This window comes from Lutjanus erythropterus, chromosome 6, assembly GCF_056507025.1.
Source record: "Lutjanus erythropterus isolate fLutEry1 chromosome 6, fLutEry1.hap2, whole genome shotgun sequence".
NCBI lineage: Eukaryota > Metazoa > Chordata > Actinopteri > Lutjaniformes > Lutjanidae > Lutjanus > Lutjanus erythropterus.
The window spans coordinates 25,688,638-25,711,436 of NC_139322.1; the positions used below are offsets into that span (position 1 = coordinate 25,688,638).

The 22,799-nt window shown below is 41.0% G+C and overlaps 1 protein-coding gene across 7 annotated transcripts in view; it reads left to right on the forward strand.

The window, feature by feature from the left end:
* casz1 (castor zinc finger 1) overlaps positions 1 to 22,799 on the forward strand; it is a 211,358-nt gene that overhangs the window by 162,911 nt on the left and 25,648 nt on the right. For 5 of the 7 annotated variants that reach the window (XM_084721380.1, XM_084721379.1, XM_084721378.1 and 2 more), the window contains 5 exons: positions 5,780 to 6,328; positions 13,472 to 14,372; positions 16,269 to 16,334; positions 19,004 to 19,100; positions 22,448 to 22,612. In XM_084721380.1, coding sequence (XP_084577506.1) covers positions 5,824 to 6,328; positions 13,472 to 14,372; positions 16,269 to 16,334; positions 19,004 to 19,100; positions 22,448 to 22,612 — 1,734 coding nt within the window. In that variant the 5' untranslated portion in view covers positions 5,780 to 5,823. The remainder of the gene's footprint in view (positions 1 to 5,779; positions 6,329 to 13,471; positions 14,373 to 16,268; positions 16,335 to 19,003; positions 19,101 to 22,447; positions 22,613 to 22,799) is intronic. The other 2 variants (XM_084721377.1, XM_084721383.1) reach the window with 1 other exon arrangement.

Here is a 22,799-nt window from a genome sequence, read left to right on the forward strand (position 1 = left end):
AGTCACTTCTCTTGTTTTGACAGTAATCTGCGTATCATATATCTCATCAGTATCGTGTTTTATGATAGGGACAACAGTCACTGTAGGTTCCTTTTTTCCATTCAGTCACTTTATGAACAATGTGCCTTTTGTACTGCGCCTACCTACCATGCTATTATCTTTTTATGAAAATAAGCAGAGGGTATTGGACTGTCGTCATCTTTTATGTGCCTTTATCGTTCTTTCTCTCATGTTCTCTCTTTCTGTCTCGTGTTCTTTCTCTTCCCCAACCTGGCAAACCTGCCAAGTGAGTAGAGCTCCAAAGTGGATCAGTTAGTGGCAGATTTAGATTTGAGGTGGGGAAAGCTAAGTCCCAGTCCCAGCCAAACCTGTTTCTTCAGGATGACTCTAAGGGACAGGAGAGCAGGGCTGGGATATTTCCATATGCTCTGCCACCTCTTTCCCCTCAGTGATCACCTACAATAGTCTCCCTCCACCCTTCTTACTCCCTGGAAGTGTATACCCGCCTTTACAGCCTGCTTTCTAAATCCCTTCTCTACATAAACTTCTCCTCAGATGTACCCACCCCTAAACCCCCATCTATCAACTAGTTGGCAGTGGCATTGTTTTTAATCATCAGAACCTCAAAATTATTATTATCGCTTCTGATGCGGCAATTAAAACTTCAGGTCAGAGGCACAACGAGCGGTGATCAGCAGCCGAGCTGAGAAGTTTTAATTAGACGATCAGAACCATTAATGCACAAAAAAAAGGTGTGCGCTGGGAAATTAACGGGAACGTCTTAATCAGGGTTAGCGACTCCGAAGAGGAGTCAAGTGAACAGAGAGCAAAAAACAAATCATTTCCGCACCACTGGGACAAAACTCAATTAAATATGCATGCGGAAAAATGGAAATTTCTCAGCATCGGCTGCACCGACTGTTGGAAAACTGTGGCAAAATCTCACGGCGGGGTCGGCGACCTGCTTATTGTTATTCTTGTGTAATAAAAATGAGAGAGGGGCCAGATGCTGGGGTCTGGGTGTCGTGGCGTAGTTGTCCATCAGTGGCTTTCCGCTTGACTTCCTTGCGGCTGCCGCAGCCTCTCTACCATGCAGGGGGAGAGGGAGAAGAGGAAAACATTCTCTTCCTGCAAGCCGTAAATTCACAAAAAATAAAAACATGGTAATTTTCAAGTGTGTCTGTGTATGTTTGCCTGTGTGGCTCAGTGATTTCCCTGAAACACACGTGCACACACTCTCTCTCTCACATACATCTCCCCTGAGAGCCCGAGACACAAAAGGTTCACTGAGCTACGCACAGGGAGCTGCAGCCTTGTCGATTAATCTGCCAAAGGTTCATAAAGTTATAACTGGGCTTTTTTAAAGAGCTACAGCAACTCTCGGTTGCATATTGTAAAATAATCCTGAGCTAAACAGACATCTCCCAGACCCTGTTTGTATTAATTAACTCCTGATATTGCGGGGGGTTTGTCCCTGTGTCAGTCATGTTGGAACTCAGCAGGAATCTACAACAAGCCCTGTACCTGTGTTTGATTAGGTGAAGACATAAGCTTCAGTTTAAACAGGTAATATCTACCCCTCTTATATACAGACCCTCCTGTGTGCTCACTCCACACAACACTGCGGGGAGTCTGTGTGTTGATAGTGCAGCACTGCACTTTGAATGAACAATAAAATCAACTTATTCCATTTTCTATATGTTGTATATGTGACTTTATGTCTTCCATAAGATGATCACACAGGCGTTTTGGACATAAGCTGCCTCGTCTTGTCTGTCAGAAAGAGGTAAAGCCACCGTGACCCTGCCACTCACAACCACCGTTAACTCCCACATCCTTTACCCGTAGCTGCCTTGATTACAGTCTGTGCACGTTCACACAAATAATGCACTTCCAACAGCGTTATTAGGATTTGAAACACCACTTGATTGGGCATGATATCATTCTGGCACACAAACAGAGACTCTGCATCAAAAACCAACAAGACCTGTGGGGCTTAGAGATGTGGAAGAGTAAGTTTGTGAGTGTGGAGGGCTAGACTCAAACACAAGCTGTGTCATACATTGCTGAGAAGAAACAGGACCCAAAGGAACTTTGATGCGCTTATTTTTGACTGAAGATGAAAAAGAAGCTGACCTCTTCCAAATGTATTCAAAATAGTTTCTTGACTTTTTCCTCAGGTTTTGGCCTTATACAGACAGTATATGGCGCTCCTTTGTGGCCCTGCTCTGTTTCCAGTAAAAATAGTGTCACAGTTAACATAAGCAGTTGGAAAAATTAGTTTCAGCTGTTGTGCTCAAATTCAGACCTGTCTATTTTTTTTTCCAACTCCCAGTGCTTACTGAGGTGTCTCCTCCTTGACAATTAGCACACCAAGCTAAAACAGACTGTAAATAATGTCCGATGCATGTGACAGTGTTGTTTTTCTTTCTGATATTCATTAATAAGGCAGAATGCTTACTGGACTCTCGGAGAGGTGGGGGAGTTGGTCCCAGAGGGAAGAGTTGTTCTTTCATGTAGGTCCCCACAGATTTTATCTCATTGTACGCTATCATGCACACAAACGACTTGAGGTAAACAGCTTAGTGTTACCATAGCAATCCCTATTGTAAGCAATGGCAAAAAGCTGCTGTGGACAGAAACCCTCAGCATAAATAATAGTTTAGACAGCTTCCATAAACCATCGAACCATAGCATGTTCCTCCTCACGGGAAGCTTACAATATTAAATTTGTTTTAAAGGTACAGTGAGGAAGACTTAGGGAGAGCTATTGGCAAAATATGACAGAAAGGTCATAAAAATTAAGAGTATAAAAAAAGTTAAATGTACTATCAGGCTTCCCTAGGCAATTGGGGAATCCTTATTGTTGAGCCCTGACTATTTAATCAAAGTAAGGACATTGTTTGCATTTATAGTACACAGAGGTTGTGGGTCCCCTTCCATGGAGGTCGCCATGTTGCACAGCACATGTTTCTACAGTAGCCCAGAATGGACAAACTAAACAGTTTCGTGGCCACCATAGGTTCTCCTACATGCTTTGAAGGGGAGGGTGAGGTAAGTTGTTTCCAATCTGCAAGCTGACTACTAGATGAGAGAAATCCTACTCACTGGTCCTTTAAAGCACTTCTGCACCTTAAGAAAGGAAACCACTGAGTATGTAATTAAGATGTCTTATGATTCAGTTAGAAGCCTGCTTAGATACTCAACCAGTAGCCCTTGTTCCTCTGCTGACATTCCTTATTGTTACCAGAAAATCATAGATAAATACTCACTAATGGAAAGAAACAACTGTGTAGGGGTCATTTCCTACAAGGAGCTTGAGATTGCGATGCAAAAGGAAATCGGTAGTTAAAGCATGAAATACTGAACGCAGTAAACAGAAAAAATGACCTCCACTGCAACACCCGAATGACCTCAATCTTCCTTTGTAGAGTATTTCTGAAAAAAAAAAAACCCTTGAAAATTTATGTCTTCCACTTCCTAATAGTTTTTCCAGCTGATTCCTTTTCTTTTTTTTCTTTCAAAATTGCTGTCTTCCAAAAGGTGACCCTTTCACCCCCGCCTGCAATTGTCTAACACTAAATTGTACAGTAATGTGCAGCTGATATACGGTCCACTCAAAACTACATAATTCCTGAAGTCATTGTTTCAGAGAGGAAGCCTGCAATGTAAATACAGTAACTGAGAAAGCATGTGTGGGGAGCATGGGGTGCATTGTCTGGCGACGGAGTGATCTGTTAACTCCTTCAAATTGTATATCCTCTAATGATTCCACAGCTTTGCAAAAGAAAATGAAAACAGGATTTTATGTTGCACCGATGTGATTTACATAATGCCGGCAATGGCTCACACATGATTGTGCTTGGCTTTATGGCTGAGAGAAAATGAAGAGGCTCGTACTCATTGTTATAGAGGGTGAATTGAGTCTTTAAGATAGAACTTTGTTACCTCTGATATCGCATATTTTTGTCTGCTGAAATGGTGTCTCTGTAGCTCTGTCTATAGTGTATTATCTTAACCACAGTGTGGCTGAGTTAAGATTCAATACAACTTCACACGCAAGAAGAAATATTTCTGCTGTGGTGTGCTGTTTAACTGTTTTCACAAAGCTTTACATACGACCAAATAAAAACAGAATGTAAGTCAACATGCTTGTCTGATCTCTGGTAACTCGGCTGCTTGTTGTTTTTTTTTTTTTGTTTTTTTTAATATCATAAAAACTGTGTTACTCAGGGTCACCTCCTCCTCGCTTCTTAAAAGTTATTTACAACTTGATAAAGATCTGGCCTTGGTTTTGAGTCCAGAAAATGCTGCTGGAAGGTGAACTTTGGTGGCTCTGGAAATAAAGTGAAAGGTACTAGAGTGCATTTTCTGCCCTAAAAAGGCAGCTCTGGATATGGAATGCCACAGGCAGCTGTTCCTGCCTCATCAGAGGACATGTTATAAAGATAGCCCCACTTGGGTTGAAATAATGCCACCCATTCCTGCCCCAAAGCACACTCTATCATGCTCCATTGTTCAGAGAGGCCGCACCGAGGGAAAAAAAAATGTTGAGACTGTGCAGCATGTCTTGTTAAGCAAAGTTATGTAAAACACAGCAACTACAACATTTTTTTTTTTTTTTGTTCAGGGTATCCATGTTACTGTCATGGCAGGATCAACAGTAAAAGACAGCAGAGAGCTTATATAAATGGCTTATTATTTTCCTTTTAATAAAGTGAAACCATCAGCCGCTAACAGTTATTGAACCTAAACCCAGTGAATAGCCATCATGAGAACGCAGCTCCAAAAAGCCCAAAAGTGCCTCAGCATATTCACTCCACATCCTGACAGCTTTAATGCTGTGCAGCCCCCCACTCAGTGGCAGGACCACAGCCTCTTGAGGTGAGAGTGAAGATAACATTTCACAGTGTCTCTATAGCGCTGTCATGTGAAGGATTATGTAGCCGTGTATTTGCTGCTTGTAGTACCGTAGGGGGTCTGATACCTATCTGCCAGTGATTTTCAGCTGCCTGTTTTTTTTTTTTGTTTTTTTTTTTTCCTTTTTTCCCACCACTGCGTTAAACTCTGAGCTGACCAAAGAGGTGTGACTTAGAAAGATATGTACGGTATCTCTGTGTGTCCTTCCAGTCTTGTGCTGTTATTGTTAAGTGCTTTTGGATGTTATTAATAGCAGCAGTTACTGTTGTTCTATGTTGTTTTTCCATTGTGATGTTTCAAATCAGTACAAGTTACTGACATGGAAAAGCTGGTTCAAACTGTGTTTTTTTGGTCACATTGAAAGTAGCCTGGCCTGCAATTAAAAACCTGCTTGCTGGGTGAAAAGTGCAGTTTTATTTCTTAAACCGTAATACAGACAGTTAATTCTCCTTAAGTCCCGCCCCTTTTAGTTCTGTGCTCCAATTTGTTAATTAAGCAAGTTTGGTACTTCAACAACTTTCTCCTTTCCTGTTTACTTTACTTAGATATGCTATGTGCTTGCTGGTCTAAAGATGTTGTCTTTAAATATATTCACATCGTAAGTTACCTAACGCTACCAAAATATTACATCAATCATTAGCTAGCTAGTTAGCTAGCATTTTGCCAACATTAGCTAATTTAAGATATGACCCTATATGAAGCTTTTACAGGAAAAGGAGAGGGTTGACTGAGATACCATGCTTGCTCAACTGGCACTGGAGCACAGAGCAAAAAAGGCGGGACTTACGATGTATAATTTGTGATACTGAAGGACTTTAACTTATTTATTTTTTTATTTTTTTGTGCTTGTTTCCATCAGCTGAAAGGAGTTTATGCACTGAAACGACCTCAGGAAAATCCAAGATGGCCGCCAAAAGGAAAGGTGGCCTAAAACTAAATGCTATCTGTGCCAAGCTGAGCCGCCAGGTGGTGTTCGACAGCAGCTCCCAGAATGCAGAGGGAGACCAGAGTGTAGCAGACAACAGTGAGCGTGGCAGTTCCCACTACGATGACAACGAGACCAACTTCCCCGAGAGCCTGAGCCTAAGTCAGAGCCTAGAGGAGGACCAGAAGAGACGCGAGGCCATTGAAAAGTGGGTCAACGGCGAGTATGGCGATGAGCCGCTAGCTCCTGAGGATGAGCAGGAGCATGAACTCAAAGTCAGCACTGACGAAGATGGCCCTCCTGAGGGCGTGTACATGGTACAGCCCAAAGGCTGCAGTGATGATGAAGAGGAGGCTGAGCCCACGGCGGGGTCTCAGGATGGCAGTTTCCATGACAACAAAGAAGCTGATGAAAAGTCAAAAGATGACTCCTACATGCCACCAAGCGAGGCCCAGAGTCGCCAACCACCTTTCTCCTCTCCAGGTACAATTTAACTCTCTGTCCTCCCGTCAGTTTCCTTCTGATGCCCCTGCCACGCTCTGATTCAAACTTGTAGGGCAACAAATAATGATTATTTTCATTGTCGATTATTTTCACAATTAGTCAAGTAGTTGTTTTTTCTATAAAATATCAAAAAAATGACTTAGATGTCTTGTTTTGTCCAAAATCCAAAGACATTGAGTTACTGTTGTAGAGGACTAAACCAACCAGAAAATTTTCACATTTAAAAAGATAGAATCAAAGAATTATGACTTAAAATATTCAAGCCGAGTAATCGATTATTAAAATAGTTGGCAATTAATTTTCTAGTTAAAAACTAATCGATTAATCATTGCCACTCTACATATTTGACTCTTTTATACATCTTAAAGCAACAATACCTTTGCCCTTCAAAGCATTCCACTCCATAGTATTAACGGGGCAAAGGCTTAGCTAGACGGCGGGTGACATTGCCACATCCACATAAGCTTAAGTGTGCCCATTATTGGACAGAGATGCTCTAGGGTTACATTATGAATAGCCAGTGACATTATTACCCTAAAGACAGATTCAACTGGCAGGCCAGGGGGGAAAAACAGGAACTTGTCAGTGTGTGGTTAACTGTACGAAGAAATTCATAAATGGAGTAGGCTTACAACGTAAGGCCGTTTATGCACTCTCCCAGCAGCTGTGGGCCAAGAGCGCATGGCAGGACCAGGCTAAGCTTCATATTACACCCAGGATTACATATTGAGTCTTTGATTTTCCCTAAGCTCACTAAACTTAGCCACTGCTTCAAGCTCCTCTATTACATGGAGTTGTATCCTGCTGTGGAGGAGTTCTGGGTGTTTTTTTCACAGTTGTCAAATCCAAAAGATCAATTGTCAGATAAAGTCAGAAATAGGGAAGGTATATTGCAAATGCCGTATCACACTTAAGTATGTTATTATCTTCTCACAAACAACAGTGACTCTGTGTATTTATTGTTAGCAGACATGAGCATATTTTAATATATTCCTTAATGCCATGTGCTCTTGTAAATGACTCATAATAACCCCTGTTTAATTGTGACATGATGTTCCCTCGGTATAATTCACTGATTATCAAACAGATAAAGCTGGCAGAGACTTCCAACAGTCATTCTGAAGTAGCAACAGTATGTGTTAACAGCACAAACAATCCTTTAAGAAAGCACCTTTTACAGTTATACACTTTGTGACCCTTGAAACTAGATGCAGAGAGATTGGCCTTTGTATAGCAGAAGTTAAAACACAGAGCTGTAAAAAAAAAAAAAAAAAAAAAAAAAAAAATAGCCTGGTTATATGAATAGATAAAGCCTTTTTCACACAGACACCCAGAGAAAAAAAAAAACAACAATTTGAAGGTGAGACCGGTTGTTGCGGTACAAAAACAAGTTTTGTTTTGTGCTTGCTCACCTCAGTTTAACAGTTTTTTGGGCTTTCATCTAGGTTTAGGTATCTACCTCAGAGTCATGTACACATGCTCTTTTTGTCTTCATTTCTTTTTGTTTTCACAGCAGTAGCTCTGGCCACATACAGAATTGGGGGCAGGGGCTTCTCAGAAAATGAAGCAGGTTTCATTTCAGAGGCAAATGAAAAAGGCTTTGTGGTTTTAATTAGTCATTTTGTGTTTATTTCATGGCTGTAAAAAAAGGCTGTCTGTAAATATGCATTACTGTTGTGCAGCAGGCCTACACCTTTCCCTCCACTGGTTCTCTTACTACTTTACATCTCACAACAAAGCTAGAGCGTTTGAAGACTGCAGGGAGAGTGTACTGCATCAGTTGCAAATCTTGTCTTTAGAGTGCCTTTTTTTTCAGAGTTGCTCTTTGTTGATTGTAACTAGGGCATCTATATTGCCATGTTTCTGCTCAGCTCACAATTAAAACATTTTTTTCCTCCCCTCTCTCTCTCTCGCCGCTGTCTTTCAAAGGCTGATGCGGAGTGCACGTAATTATGCATATAAACATAGTGGCTTAATTATCTCTCACAACATCAGTGACAATGTAATTAACAAACATTGCAAGATCAATGAGAGAAACTGCGACCTTCAAAACATTTAACTCCTCACATTGAGGCATCGTGCGGATTTCCTATCAGTGCAAAACCCCAGAATACTTTTCCTAGATAATTTAGATGTCGCATTAGAGCCCTCATAAGCCAGTCAATGGAAAAACCAATGAGTAAAAACTATGAAAGCAATGACAGAGATGCTCATAGCGATGGATCAAACAGGCTTGACCATGACTTCCATTTGCAATTCTGGGTTCACTGTAAAAGGTTATTGTTCATTTCAAGCTGTTTCAAAGCCCTCTCTATTTACTGCCTGTTAATTAACTAACCAAACAGCGAGCAAGTTTGAAGCTCCGTACAGTTTTGTGTGTGTCAAATTAGTTCAAACAAACGCACATAATGTCATTTATTCAAAGCAACTCTTTATTAGGATACCACTGTCCATTTAAACAAAACACACTTAAACTAATTCATGAACATGAACACAAATTGCTTTTTAAAACTCTATTTAAATGATTGTACCACTAAAAAAACAGGCCACTATTCAAAACTTTCTCCAACTGAAAACACTGCATGTTATTAAAACATTTCTTTTTAACCAAATGGTTTACATTGTGCATGTGTGGCTCAAAACTGACACCCTTTAGAGGGTATTCAACCTCTAGATTAGTCCATATATAGCCTCCAGCATGCACCTTTATCATCAGCGACACCTCTGCCTCTCAGTCCTGTGAGCAGAGAGGCTATGCCACACTGATGGCCATGTTTGGTCAGCCAAAAGGAGATATAATACCCATCTGTTATCATATCTGGGAGGAGAAATGTGCCCTAATTGCCTCAAATATAGACAAGGCAGGTCTGTGTCGTGTGTTGGATTTTGCTTGCCTGAAGTGTCAAGATTAGGAGCCACTTCTTTGTAGATTTTCCAGTGACACCAGAGAGAGTACAGAGGGAAAATGTCAGTGAACAGACGAGAAAACGATGAGAGTGGAAGAATAAAAGAGTTTTATTTATTTAATTTTTGATGGCGGAGTGAGGTAGCATTGCCTCAACCCATACACCCATATACGTAGTTTCCCACCTGGCGTCACATGGCATCATTAAGAGGCAGGCGGATAGGGCTTGAGTAGAAAACTCATTTACATGGTGTTTTAGAAAGGTTATCTCCTGTCAGTCCCAGTCATAATCCTTTCAAGTCCAATCACTTGCCTTTTGTTGATAGCTCGTCACACGGTCCGGCTGATGAATAAAGAGACTCGGCTAATTTTTTGGAGAAGGTGATGATAATACCCTCAGCAAATAGAATATGAAAGAAGGCATGTCGGTGCTCCCATGACAGGACCCACTAGTCTCTCTGCAGTAATTAGCAATTGACCCACAAAATAAAATTAGAAATGTATAGTTTAATTTGATGCCTACTGCAAATCAACAGTCAACAGTGATTCAAAGACCAATACAGAATCAACTGTGACAGTTTTTATATAACTGATTAGAATGATTCAGATTTTTTTTTTTTTTCAACTTTATGTTGTTATATTGTATTGGACAAAGTTCAACAAACACATATTCTAGTTATTACATTTCTTTTAAAAAGAAATACAAAACTTAATCTAATCTTACTAATCGGTATAGATTCCCTTTACTCTCCTGTCCCTCTCCTCTCAGTATGTTGCATGTTACCTGCACATCCTCATCTCTTACCGTCAACCCCTGCCTTCCACTCCCTCATCAACACATCAGAGTACCACCACAAAGAAGTTTTTACTACAGGTTGCATCATGCACACAGACAATACATGATAACATGAAACATACACACCAAAAATAATAATTAATAATAATAAAATTAGCAGCCACAGTTGCCCAACATATCAGCAAGAAGATACATAAAATATAATTGAAGACAAGCAAAAGTTGCCTATGCCTACGTATCGCCCTGCCTCCCCATCACCTCTAGCCAAAGTGACCATCAATCTTTGAATTGTGCATGTTGCATTATCAGCATGAAAATTATTTTTTACATTGTTGAAATTCCTTTGACCACTTATTTTATTTGAAAATTCTGAAGTATGGTTCCTATTAAGGCTGTCACAATATCGGATTTCCACTGTCAGGGAATAATTGACACCAATAATTCACATTAAGGATCTTATAGCGATATCTAAAGAAAGTTTGAAACACATAAAATTCCTTTGGGCAAATTCATCTTAAACGTTATTTATTGTGCGATGTAACTGTACAGAAGTGTACAAAAAGTGTAATTTCACTCAATGAATAGTGAAAAGGCTACTAGATAAACTGATAAAAAAAAAGCCGCAAGGCCTAACGATACAATCACATGTGCATTATTAATATGATTTCAGTACTTCATTTTTTTTAAAGGAGTACAACTAGTTTGTAACTGGTTATGAAACAGTTTCAGTTTATTAATGATTGCTCTGTTTGGCCTACGTAAGTTAACAAGACCATCCACGAAAGGATCAGCTATTTCTATATAGTTATTCTTAATGTCTGCCAGTTAAAAAGAATTAGAGATTTAGAGATTTGTATTGAGTTCGTTTTATTTGTAATGTCATATTTTGTGATTATTTGCCTTATCCATATAGGCTTCCATGATCAACAAAATATAAAAGTTCCTTGTCGCAGCTTTTAATATCACAGTTATTGTCAATACCGGTATTTCCAGACACCCTATTTTCCTATGCAGAGATGTTTATTTTAACATGCTCTTTTTAAATATCATTCCTCGCTCAGTAAAGTGTTCCATTTTCTGGTGTGGGAGGGTCTGCCCTAAGTTTAGAGCTATATGATATACTGTGACCTGAGATCCCCTCATAAATACAGTTGCAGTAAAATCCAACCAACCACTGAGGTTATCAACACCTAAATCAAATGAGAAGAATGTTCAGCCAAATTACTTTTTAAATTGACACGTTCAGATGTGTTTCCACCACCCAGCAGAAGATATTTGTATATACAGTATGTCACCACTCTGTGGTTTCAGTACATGTGAAAACATGGTAGATTTGATGAAATGATCTGCGGCAAACATGCAGGTATTTCCTCTCAAATACCTGATCCATTTCTCTTAAATTTTTCATGCCCTTTCGATCCACCAGATACTCTTTCATACTGATCCACTACTGCTCACAGGAGCAACTCCAACACAGTGAATGGAAATTTGGGGATTATTTTACATGCTGCACAGGAGATGTGAAAAGCAGGGCACAGCGACTGATTTAGCAATAACTGAGAAATCTGAGACAAGAGCAGAAATATTTGTGTATTAATTACCCGGGTGCTAGGTGGTGTTACCTCTCACCAGCCCATCTGTGCTCCGGCGATGAGAAAAGCAATAAAACATTTTTTTAAAAAAAGGTTTTGGACCCTGCTCCTGTGACTGTGCCAAGGAGGAGTTAAGAGGGCCAAAGCTTGTACATGACCCAGGTGAAATTATCATCTGCTGCATTACTAGCATGTCTGTGTTCTGGTACTCTGCCTTACATGCAAACTGACATAACAGGAGATTTTTGGAGCACAACTGTTAGGGGAAAAGCTGGCTCACACATCCTTCCTCTCTGTTTTTTTTCTCACACACCTTTTCGCTGCTACCTTTTCTTCTCTGTCCACAGTCTTCTTCATGCAGAACTTTGTTCCTCCACTGCTTTCAGGCCAAATCATTTTTCCCTTTTCCCCACTCTCTGACCCCTTGCACTAACCTGGATGAAAGTTAATGGGCCAGAATTAATCTCCACATAATGCAATTAAACTATACATTGACTATATTTCGCCCATGTCCTTGGGGAAGTTGTCCAATTTAATGGACTCTTAAAATGAAAGTGATGTTTCAGTTCACAAATGTGTAAAAAGAGGAAAGGAGGAAAGGATTTGTTCTTTTCACTCTTGAAGGTGACACAATAATCATCTTATTTTCAAATACCTTGCACCAAAATTCATGGGGGATTTTATGATTTGCATTTAACATGTCATAATTTTTCATTAGATAGTAGTAATTCTGTCATTTTCAAATCAGTCATCATGTACAAATACTGTCATTTATTTCCAAGAAGTTGTATAAACACATTTTATTTTATAAAGCTTCCCTTTTATATTTTTGTCTCACATATGGTTTCTCAATGTGGTTACAAAGATGTCATGCTGTTAAATGTAGAAATTTAATTAAGGATATTAACCTAAAAGTGTATTCTCTAATTAATTTATAATTGGAGAATTATTATATTTATTATATTATATAATATATAATGTTATTATGATAGCATAAGTTAATGAGCAAAGAAAATCAGCAAATGTTTGTTTGTTCAGTGTGTCCTTTGGTACAGTCACTTGCAAATTCTGCAGGACCGACTTTTAGTGCAACCAAAACAGGAAGAGCATCGCCTCAGACTGCTTGTTTGTAGACACATGAATATGCAGACATGTACAGATGCTGTGGTAGCTTGCAGTGCAAAATCACTTTTCCTGTTAGTAAATTCACTACAGTTCTGAAATAACAAGGATAACATCAATTCTAAGCATTTACTGTTCAGAAAAATATAATGTAGTAGATGTGGCCCTAGTTGGGAAGCAGTTTTTCATTATCTCAAGCGTGTTTGCCTAAAATGTTGAGGTAAGAGAGCATTGTCTCATTAATTGGAGTGACAGAATATATTCCCCACTTGTAACACAAAACTACTTTGCCAGATTAGTTTTGTAACTAATGTATCTGATGCCAAACAAATGAATAAATTGTCAAATATAGTCAATGCAACAATGTAACACTCTACAATCGAGCATCAGTCAATATGAAGCGAGAAGGAACCATTTGGTTGACTGATGAATTGACATGAATTTGGCCACTGATTAACACGTCTTGAACAATGGGTTAAGTTGGGTTCAGTTTCATTACTCAAATGAAACAACAATAATACTGTGTTGTTTTAGCAAGTGAAGACTTAATTGCAGTAATGCCATACAGCACCAAAGAAGGACACAAAGGTTTACTGAACTCAAAAAGTTTTCAACTTTACTTTTAGCGGCTTTAAGTGGAAATATCTGAAAGCAGTTAAGATTTATGCATCTCGCATCAAAGCTCATGATTCTTTTTCTCTGTGCAGGAGAAGCCTCTGCCCTGCGAGACTATGCAGCCAACACCATGAATGAATTTTTGGGAATGTTCGGTTATGATGACCAGCAGGTAAGGGATGAGCTGACCAAGAAGATCAGCTTTGAGAAGCTCAAAGCCGCTACCTCAGACCCCTCATCCCTCAGCAGTGAGGAGGCCTCACGGCGTGCCCGCTTCTCCAAGTACGAAGAGTACATTCGCAAGCTAAAAGCCGGCGAGACCTTACCTTGGCCCATGCATGCTTCCCCACCCAAACCAGACGACCTCAACTCAAAACTGGCCCAAGACAAGAGCACCACAATGCTCCAGACCTCCGGGTGCCTCCCAGGGGCCGAGGCACAGATCTACCCCTCCAGCCTGGACCACAAACCGTCAGGAGGACCTCAGCTGGGCACTTCTCAGCAACCAAATCCCTCTCACATCCAGAACATGGCGTCCCGAGCCTCCAAGTATGACTTCTTCATTCAGAAGCTGAAGATGGGTGAGAGCCTACAGCAGCAGAATGGTAACGCTTACAAGCGACCATCCAAGTACGACTTAGAGAACGTCAAGTATCTACATCTTTTCAAGCCCGGCGAGGGCAACCCTGACATGGGTGGTGCCATCGCTTTTAAGACTGGCAAAGTGGGTCGCCCTTCGAAGTATGACATCAGAACAATTCAGAAGCTAATGCCAGGAAATCCTGAGGCCTCGCTGATGCCCAACGTCCTTGCTACAGCACCAGGGAACCCAGGAGCTCCCGGTGTCCCTACTGTAGGCGCAGCTGGGGCCAGCATCGCTCCAGGGCTCACAATGGACCAGACAGGACACATAAGCTTCAACGCCTCTGACTACTTAAAGTCCAGCTTTTCCAAGACTGACTCCATCACCACAGGCACTGTGTCCTCTGTCAAGTAAGTCTCCTCAAAAATCATAATATGAAATGGGATTATTAGAATACCTAATACTAGAATACCTGAATACTGTCTTGGAATATTAGATTTTATTAAAGAATTGTGTAAACTTCAGGCTTAAAGTCATTTAATTTATCATGTGGGCATTCATTAAGGTTATGGTTATGGTGTGGTTAAATAATGCTTATATAGCATGCAAAATGATTAATAGCTTAGGCTATAAGTGAAGGAACATCTATATGAGGTTAAAGGAACAAGCAGGCCTACAGTACATGAAGACCATGGAGTATGTACACAGATCTTAACCTTACTGTATGCTTACTGTATTAACTAATGTCAATAGCATATTTAAAAACTTAAATTATTAAATTACTTAAATTATTATTAACTGTGAGAGTTGTGCTCATTGACAACTGTACTATGTGAGATACTGCATTAGTCATTAGTGCCAAAACAATGCATACATCCTGAAGACCAGCTAATAAATTATATAAGTTGTCATTTAAAATTCTACTGTAAAGTTTCCTGGTGGATTGAAAAGGTTCCAGGTTCCAGGTTTCAGTGGAACACCTTGGAACTAATGTGGAGCTCACATACACTTAACTGCTACTGTGAGTCAGTTAGGCTAACGCAAAGGTAATTGCTACCTCCACAGCAGCCAACAGGAATGTAGTGTGAAATAGCGCATAGCGCCCAATAGATCCACGACATGATGAGTTGCGAAGGCACATGAAGTGTTTACTCGCTGTAGCACTCCGTGGAGACTGATTTAGCACAGTCATCGCAAAGTGACTGACTTCTTTCGTTTGGCTAGGGTGTAACAACTCTCCCTTTAATTACTTTGGAGCCATGACTAACCTCCCGGCGAGTCACAGGGGCCGACTCTACACTGCCTGACGAGTGCACTTTAAAGGAAGCAAACGAGGGGTTTGGGGAGCTAGCCTACAGTCGTGTGCACTACCAGTAGGAAACAGCTCCCAGAGTCTGTTTGATTGGTTTTGACCTTGTCTCTAGTTAGTCGAGACCTATCAAAGACACTGTTCAAGAGCCCTCAGGCACCTCTCCCTCAGGCTTTGGCCTTTGTCAGGTTGGGGCTCAGTGGAGCTGCAAGCTTGGCTAACTGACCCAGTCTGGTGCTTGTATACAGTGAGGAGAGGGGGTGCTAGGGAGAATGTCTGGCAGCGCATCCTCCCCTCTGGGCCAGATTAACCTCAGGTCATCCCCCGTGTGGAGCTGCTCACATGGAGCTAAATGCCACTTCTGAAAGGGAGCAAGCAGAACCAATACTGTATTATGACTGTCAGTACTGCTACCTGCCTCACATCACAGGTGACAAAAAGCACACGACGTTCCTCAGCACGTCTCTGTAATGTGATAAATTCCTCTTGATATCCTGTTTTCAGCTGAATCTGATTGAGTTAAAACTGGTGCTAAGTCGATTAGCTTGATCCATATGCATTTGAAGCTGCACAGTGTTGTCTTACATCTTTGTTTGAGCCCAGTCCAGACTGATTGGAGACAACTTGACATCAGTATTAGAGCCAAGGCCCTTAGAGATTATCAGAAAAGACCTTTTCAGAGCTTTTCTTCCACATCCCCATTATCCAGTTTTGCATATGAGCACTCACCAAAATACCCCCATAAAAGATTAATGTCCCTTTGCTCCTGCATTTTGCCTTTCATTGGTTCGGGAGACCATGCATCAAAGTGTGTACGCCTTCTATCCCTGATTCATACGGCACATGAAAACGCTGTTATGTCACAAGAAAATGTATATTGATAGTCCAAAGTTTGGGAGCGGCTTGTAAGTAAATATTGTGTCAGTTTGTTTTTATTAACAACAGCGGCCCAACCTCACCATTAATCCTGTCTCTTTTGTGTTTGCTGTTGCATTAGGAATGGCCTGCCACCAGATAAACCCGCCAGCGATGACATCAACCTCTACCAGAAATATATTGCCAGGTATGCAAATCCTTCAATGTGCTACACCAATGAAAAAATATACCCAAAACAGAGACGAAGCTTTTTTTTATCCTTTGATGGTGTGTTTTATTCAGTGATGTAACAGACTGGTATGAGGATGTTCTGTGTGCAGTAAATTGATTAAGAAAAGACTGCAATTTATGTGCTGAGGGGAAGTAGAAGGATGAGGGGTAATGAAAGTGAAATGGTTTGATGGTAGCTTACTGTAACTGGTGGAATAAATGCTTATCGTGTGTATAGCACTAAAACATGAAGGAGAACATAATTCTGTGCAGCTTAGAGAGGATATGAGCTCAGGCCAGGTTCGTCTTGAGTTCTGCCATTTATTGTTGAGGAACTGACTGATCTAAAAAGTCACTCATTCACACCAACAAAGACAAAAACATCAGGCGAGGGGAGAGGTATCTTGCGTTTCAATGGCTACAGAACAATGTCCCCCCCATTCTGGATTCATTTTGAGCCGACACTAGAAAGGTGATTATCACTTGTTTGTTTATTCCATTTAAAAAGAGAGAAAAACAGCATTTGAAAAGCCAAAGTGGCTTTGGCGTTAATGATTACTTCTCCAAGCCATAACATGAAGGGCACAAATCAAAGCCTTGGCACTGACAGACACACACACATACACACGCGTCCTCTTCTGTGCACACATACACACACACACACACACACACACACACACAAAACCCCTTCCTTGGACTGATTACATTTTGCAAGAAGATTTAATTAAGGAATTTTTAATGAGGCTTCTGCTGGCACTGCCAAGAACTGTTTTGATATTTGCGCTGCATAATGCATAAAATTTGTCTAAACATCTCGGCAGTTGATGCACGGGGAGGCTGCAGATAAGCCCAGATACAGTTTCAATTTCCGTGTTGGGGTTGGGAAAAAAAGAGAAAGGATAGAAGAGGAGGGAGGAAAAAAATGGAAAAGGAGGGCTCATAAAAAGGGCAAATGTAGCACCGAGAAGGGAGGTAGAAGCGGGGGAGGGTCCTCTTTGGAGCTGGGGCTAATGAGTGCACACTAATACTAAAAACCAGCTTTGTAAACGTGTTCGAACTCAATCCTTGTGAAAAGAGAAAAAAAAGTTCTTCATCTCCTCACCATGCTATAGTTTGATGTTTTAAAGAGCTTCCCTCGTACTGTTTAGTTGCAGTTTTCACTCTTTAAATGCTTTCATGCACCCACTATTGCCTCGGCACTTTGATCTGTGTATCTCTATTGTAACTGGAGATGCGCTGCAATCTCTGTATCGTGGCGATATTAATATTTAATCTGCTGCTGAATAGCAGCGGCCCATTAGGCCCCCTGACGCGGCAAGTGGGAATTGTCCAGAGGCAAAGTGATACAGCTGGGCAATGAGCAGAGGGGTGGGCCATAGTCTCAGGGGAGGGGGGGGGGGGCTTTGTGTGTTCATAAGTGTAAATGTGTGTGCGTGTGTATGCATGTGAAAGGGGAGTATAGGAAACACTAATGGTTGGGACATATGTTGGCTTTATTGTGTGCACACACGTAGTTCGACTTCTGGTTTTGTCTTCTCTAAAAGAGCCATCAAACCTTCCCAAAGCCCCCTCTACCTCCATCACCATTTTCCAGACACACACACACACACACACACACACACACACACACACTCACACACTCACACAGCCAACTTAAAAAGAGTAGTGGATATGCCGTTCAATTAGCTTAATGAACTCAGCAAAGTGATCTGTAAATGCAGCTCTGGGATAATCCTAACAAGGAAAAAACCAAAAGAGAGATGGAAAAAATATTACTTAGCCCCCTTTCCCCCTCTCCTCTGCACTAGCAGATGGAGTTCTTGGCAGCAGCAGTGCAAATGTTTATTTGTGTGTTTTCACTGGTAATTGGAGGATTTTAACAGTCATCATCGTCAGGCTTATAATCACCACCGTAAAAGTGGCTGTACTGTAGCAAGCAGCAGCAGCCTTTTTTTTTTTAACTAGTGCCAGACTAAAATCATTTTTTTAGGATGATAGAGTGAAAAGGTTTGGGGTGAAAAGTGGACAGAGCTGCTCTTATGTCTCAGGATACCTGACCCTTTTCCTCTTGGAGTAAAACTGTGGTTAACCTGAAACAACTGTGCATTGATTTGACAAGGGTTTTCACAGCATTGAGAAATAAAGTAGTCATGAGGTTCCCGATCCTTGAGTGTGTGTGTGTGTGTGTGTGTGTATGCGTGTCGAGGGAAAGGGTTTCAGTGTAATAAGTGTCTCTTACGGCTGCTTTGGAAATAAATGGAGCTAATTTGGCTGAAATTGGTGTGACAGACGGGTAAATTATTGCAGCAGTGTGGAAAGCAGAAGTCAGTTTGAAGGTGTGAGCTGTTTTACTTTGAAGGTGAGACAAGCAAAATGCCTTTGAAAACTCCTTCACCTGTTTTTTTTTTGTGCTCTTCCTGCTATTTCAAATAATTTCTCCACTAATCACTCTTGATTTGCTGTTGATTGTTTCTGAATGACACTAACATCTTTCTGCACTGCTTTATCATTCAGCTTTTTCATCCTTGTGACTGTTCTTTGTGCGATAAGCTCGTCTGTGTTCCCAGGTCTTGATGTTGTTTTAATTCACTGCTCTGTGTGGCTGTTGAAAATATGTAACTGTTGAAATGTGTCCTGCAACTTCAGGTTCTCTGGAAGTCAACACTGTGGACATGTGCACTGTGCTTACCAGTACAGAGAACATTACCACTGTATGGACCCTGAGTGTAACTACCAGGTGAGCGTGAGTACTTTATCACTTTCTTGAGCATCACCCAGATACACATTTAACATTTTCCCCTGTATGCCGTAAACTTTAGTATAATCTCAGTGCCTCGCAGGTCAGATTCTGACACAGTGAGACAAATAAGATTAAGGTAATTTTGTTTCAAGTGTCCACCCTCATGGGTTAAAATTAGCCAGCACTTAAGGGGATAGTTCCGATTTTTTTGAAGTGACGTTGTATGATGTACTTATTCATAGTCGTTGTATCACCTGCAGCAGCTGGAGAAGCAGCAGGAGTACTGGTGTAGGCAGCTGAACAGTGCACAGCTGTGGACAGGGATGGCAACAAAACTTAAACAAACAAAAAAAAAATGCGTCAGTTCAAATGTGAGCTATATGTAGAATATTTTCACTACATTACTTTGCCATCAGACAGCCTTTTTCAAAGTGAAACCACTGTTATATAAGCCAAATATTGCTCTCTCCAAAGCAACCAGACCCCTCTGGCAAAATTGCACAACACAGGAGTTGCTGGTATGCCACTGACTTGATCAGCTATTTTGTTTGTGTTATTCTTTGACTTTGGTATTTTAAAAGGTTAGTTTGGATTCACCAAAGTCACACAATAACAGAACCTATTCAACCGAGGCAATGGTAGAAGGGCAACTCCCGTGTTCTGCGAAGCAAAATGACTGTTTTTGCCAAAGGAGTGGTTGCTTTGAAGAGAGCAGTATTTGGCTTACATAACAACGTTTTCTGTTCAGAAAGGCTGCCTGACAGCAAGGTAAAGCAGTTAAAATATCCTAAATTTAGTGTACACTTGATCTGATATTATTATTTTTTGTGGGGATGGGCTTATTTTAAGTGGCTAAAACACATTTTCTTGCTCACCCTGTCCATAATAGTACATTGCTTACACCAATGCTCCTACTGCTTCTCCAAACAGGGACGTGCCAATACGCTACCTATAGATAAGTATGTCATTCAGCCGCACTTCAAATAAGATAAGCAAGGTAAGCATTTTCAAGGTAAAGCTTTTTCTCCAGGACACAGCTAAAGGGATGTGGTGTTCCTTAGATAGACAAACAGTATAATGTGTCATCTTTTTGTGGTCACACCCAGCCAAAGTCTACTCAGATGAGAAGTTTGTTGGCCTTTGGTTTGCCAAACAGGCTATGGGTGTTTACATCCGTTCAGTTTACAGGCGTCTTCCCGGGACAGTTGGTCTTTGACAGTTGGCCTTTCATCACAAGGTTTAATTGTAAATATGCTTGAAATATGGCTCTTTTTTATCTATGTGTTCTTTTTTTTTAAAGACATCTGCCAGTGACTGGGGGCCTGCCTTTAATCCCCCTTCACGTTATTAATCTTGTCCTGGTCCCTGGAGTTGTCATGTATGGCACAGGAAAGAGAAAAAACACAGAGCAGATCATAATACAGGCCTTGTGTTTGCTGTAGCATATGGCCTGAGAGAGTTAGACAAACACAGGAAGATTTGTCAAAGATGTCAAAAATCCATGCACAGCTAGAGCTGTGTGTGTTTTCCTTCCTTTCCTAACAATTTTCTGAATTAAGCCATCTTCAGCTGTAATCTCCTTTGTCTGCTCCTGATCAAGAGAGATTACCGCTCGATAAATATTGTTTATGTGGTGAAAAGCATTGCAGATCCAAGCTTTCATTTTCTGCATGAATCCCACTTCACAGTCTGATGGGACACATTCTTGGAGGAATACAAAGGAAAATCATTTCATGTCATTATTTAGAGTGTTAGTTCAGGTTATCATGGCAATTTCCACGGTCAGGTCCACATTTCTCTGTTGCTTTTGCGTTGCGTGGAAACACAGATATGCTTTGGAAGCCAGCTCTCTGGGATGTCAATACCCTGAAAAAAACAAGCAGGCAGTGATGAGCAGCCCCTTTCAAAGCGATAACTCATGAAATGTTACATGACACACTCTCCTGGAATATTATCCCACTGCCAGCCTCCGGGCGATTGGCTGAGTCTTAACATTCTCCTTTCATGGGCTTGTACATGAGGGAGAGTGTGCATCTTGCCACACTAGTGGGAATCCTAAAATAAATGTAGCAAGTGGCTCCCAACCTTCATCACCACTCAACTGAAAATGAGATCTTTTTCCCAGTCAGCTCTCTCCATGGCCTATTTTGGACGACTTGATGGATCGAATGTACCATGACCGCAGTTCAACTTATCTTCCGGTCATCATTAACCATTAGGTACCAGAAAGCCCAAAGCCCAGAACTGAGATTTTTTGCAGGAAAATTATTCAAATCTTAAGTATTCATCAATTAGATTAAAAATCCTAATGAAGTGTTTGCTCCTACAGGAGTCAAACATCTCAGAAATATGCATTGGGAAACAGGCCAAGAGCAAGGGAATGAACAGCTGTGTGAGATCTTCGCCTTTTACTTGTGCGCGAGTGGAACACATGACACAAAGCAATTACCCTACTTTGTACAGCAATTAGTTGCTTTTCACAATACTTCTTTCTGATGTTTTTTCCCTCAACTGAAGATAAATATGGATTGGAGACAGAACTGTCTCATTGATTTGCGCTTCTCCCGTTACAGTTTCTGTAACATCAGCTTAAGCCCAATTACAGCAGATTTGGTTCCTGCAGGTCTCTGTGGAGTGACTTTTCTGTTTTCCCTTCCTCATTCCTGGGTGTGGGAGGGATTTTTTTTCTTATTTATTTAATTATTTTGTAATTTTAGAAGGCGGGTCTCTTAGCATACTCGCTCATCATTACAGACGAAGCCTTCACCAAAAGCGTGTGTTAATGCTTTAATTAAAACTGAAATCATATCTCAGCGAATTGAAAGGGAAAACGTTTTTTGGTTGGCTCGTTTGTTTGTTTGTTTCTCTTGTCTTCTGTTTTCCCCTGTGCACGTCTGAGAAACCATCTGCATGGAACATAATTTTTCCAGAGCCAGAAACATCAGAACTGTGATCTTGCATGTCAATTGATTCATCTTAATTAAAAAAATACATTTTTGTGGGAGAGAAAACATAATGTAGAGACAGTGGGTGTATGGGGAACATACTTCATGTTCCATGTGGAAGGTTCTCCTGCGCTCAGAAAGTCCCAGAGCCTTTCTGTGCTGCATTTGGATAGAACACAACTTTGAGATATGCAAAGTAAATCAATAACCGCAGAACCCGTCATGTTTAAAGGCATCCTGGCCCTCTCCGTTGCAGTATGCACAGCCCTCCCCAACTGCCAATTGGCTCCCGCATGTTGCAGCTGCTGCTTCCACAGAGATAAAGTGACTTGTTGCTGATTCTGTGACTGGTTTAAATAAACACCAACCTGTTGCTGTACATTTTTTCCCCCTCCCCTTTTGCAGAGGTTTACCAGTAAGCAGGATGTAATCAGGCACTACAACATGCACAAGAAGAGGGACAACTCCCTGCAGCACGGCTTCATGCGCTTCAGCCCCCTGGACGACTGCAGCGTCTACTACCATGGCTGCCACCTCAATGGAAAAAGCACCCATTACCACTGCATGCAGGTACATTACGTACGATCTCACCTCCTCCTCCACCTACACACATCTACCCACAATAAAGCCACAAACATGTACAGTATGCATACAAACACGGAAACAGAAAAATATCTGCAAATATCACCACGTTTCTCACATGCAGTACAAATAACACACAACTCACTTATACTGATACATGTGATATATAATGTTG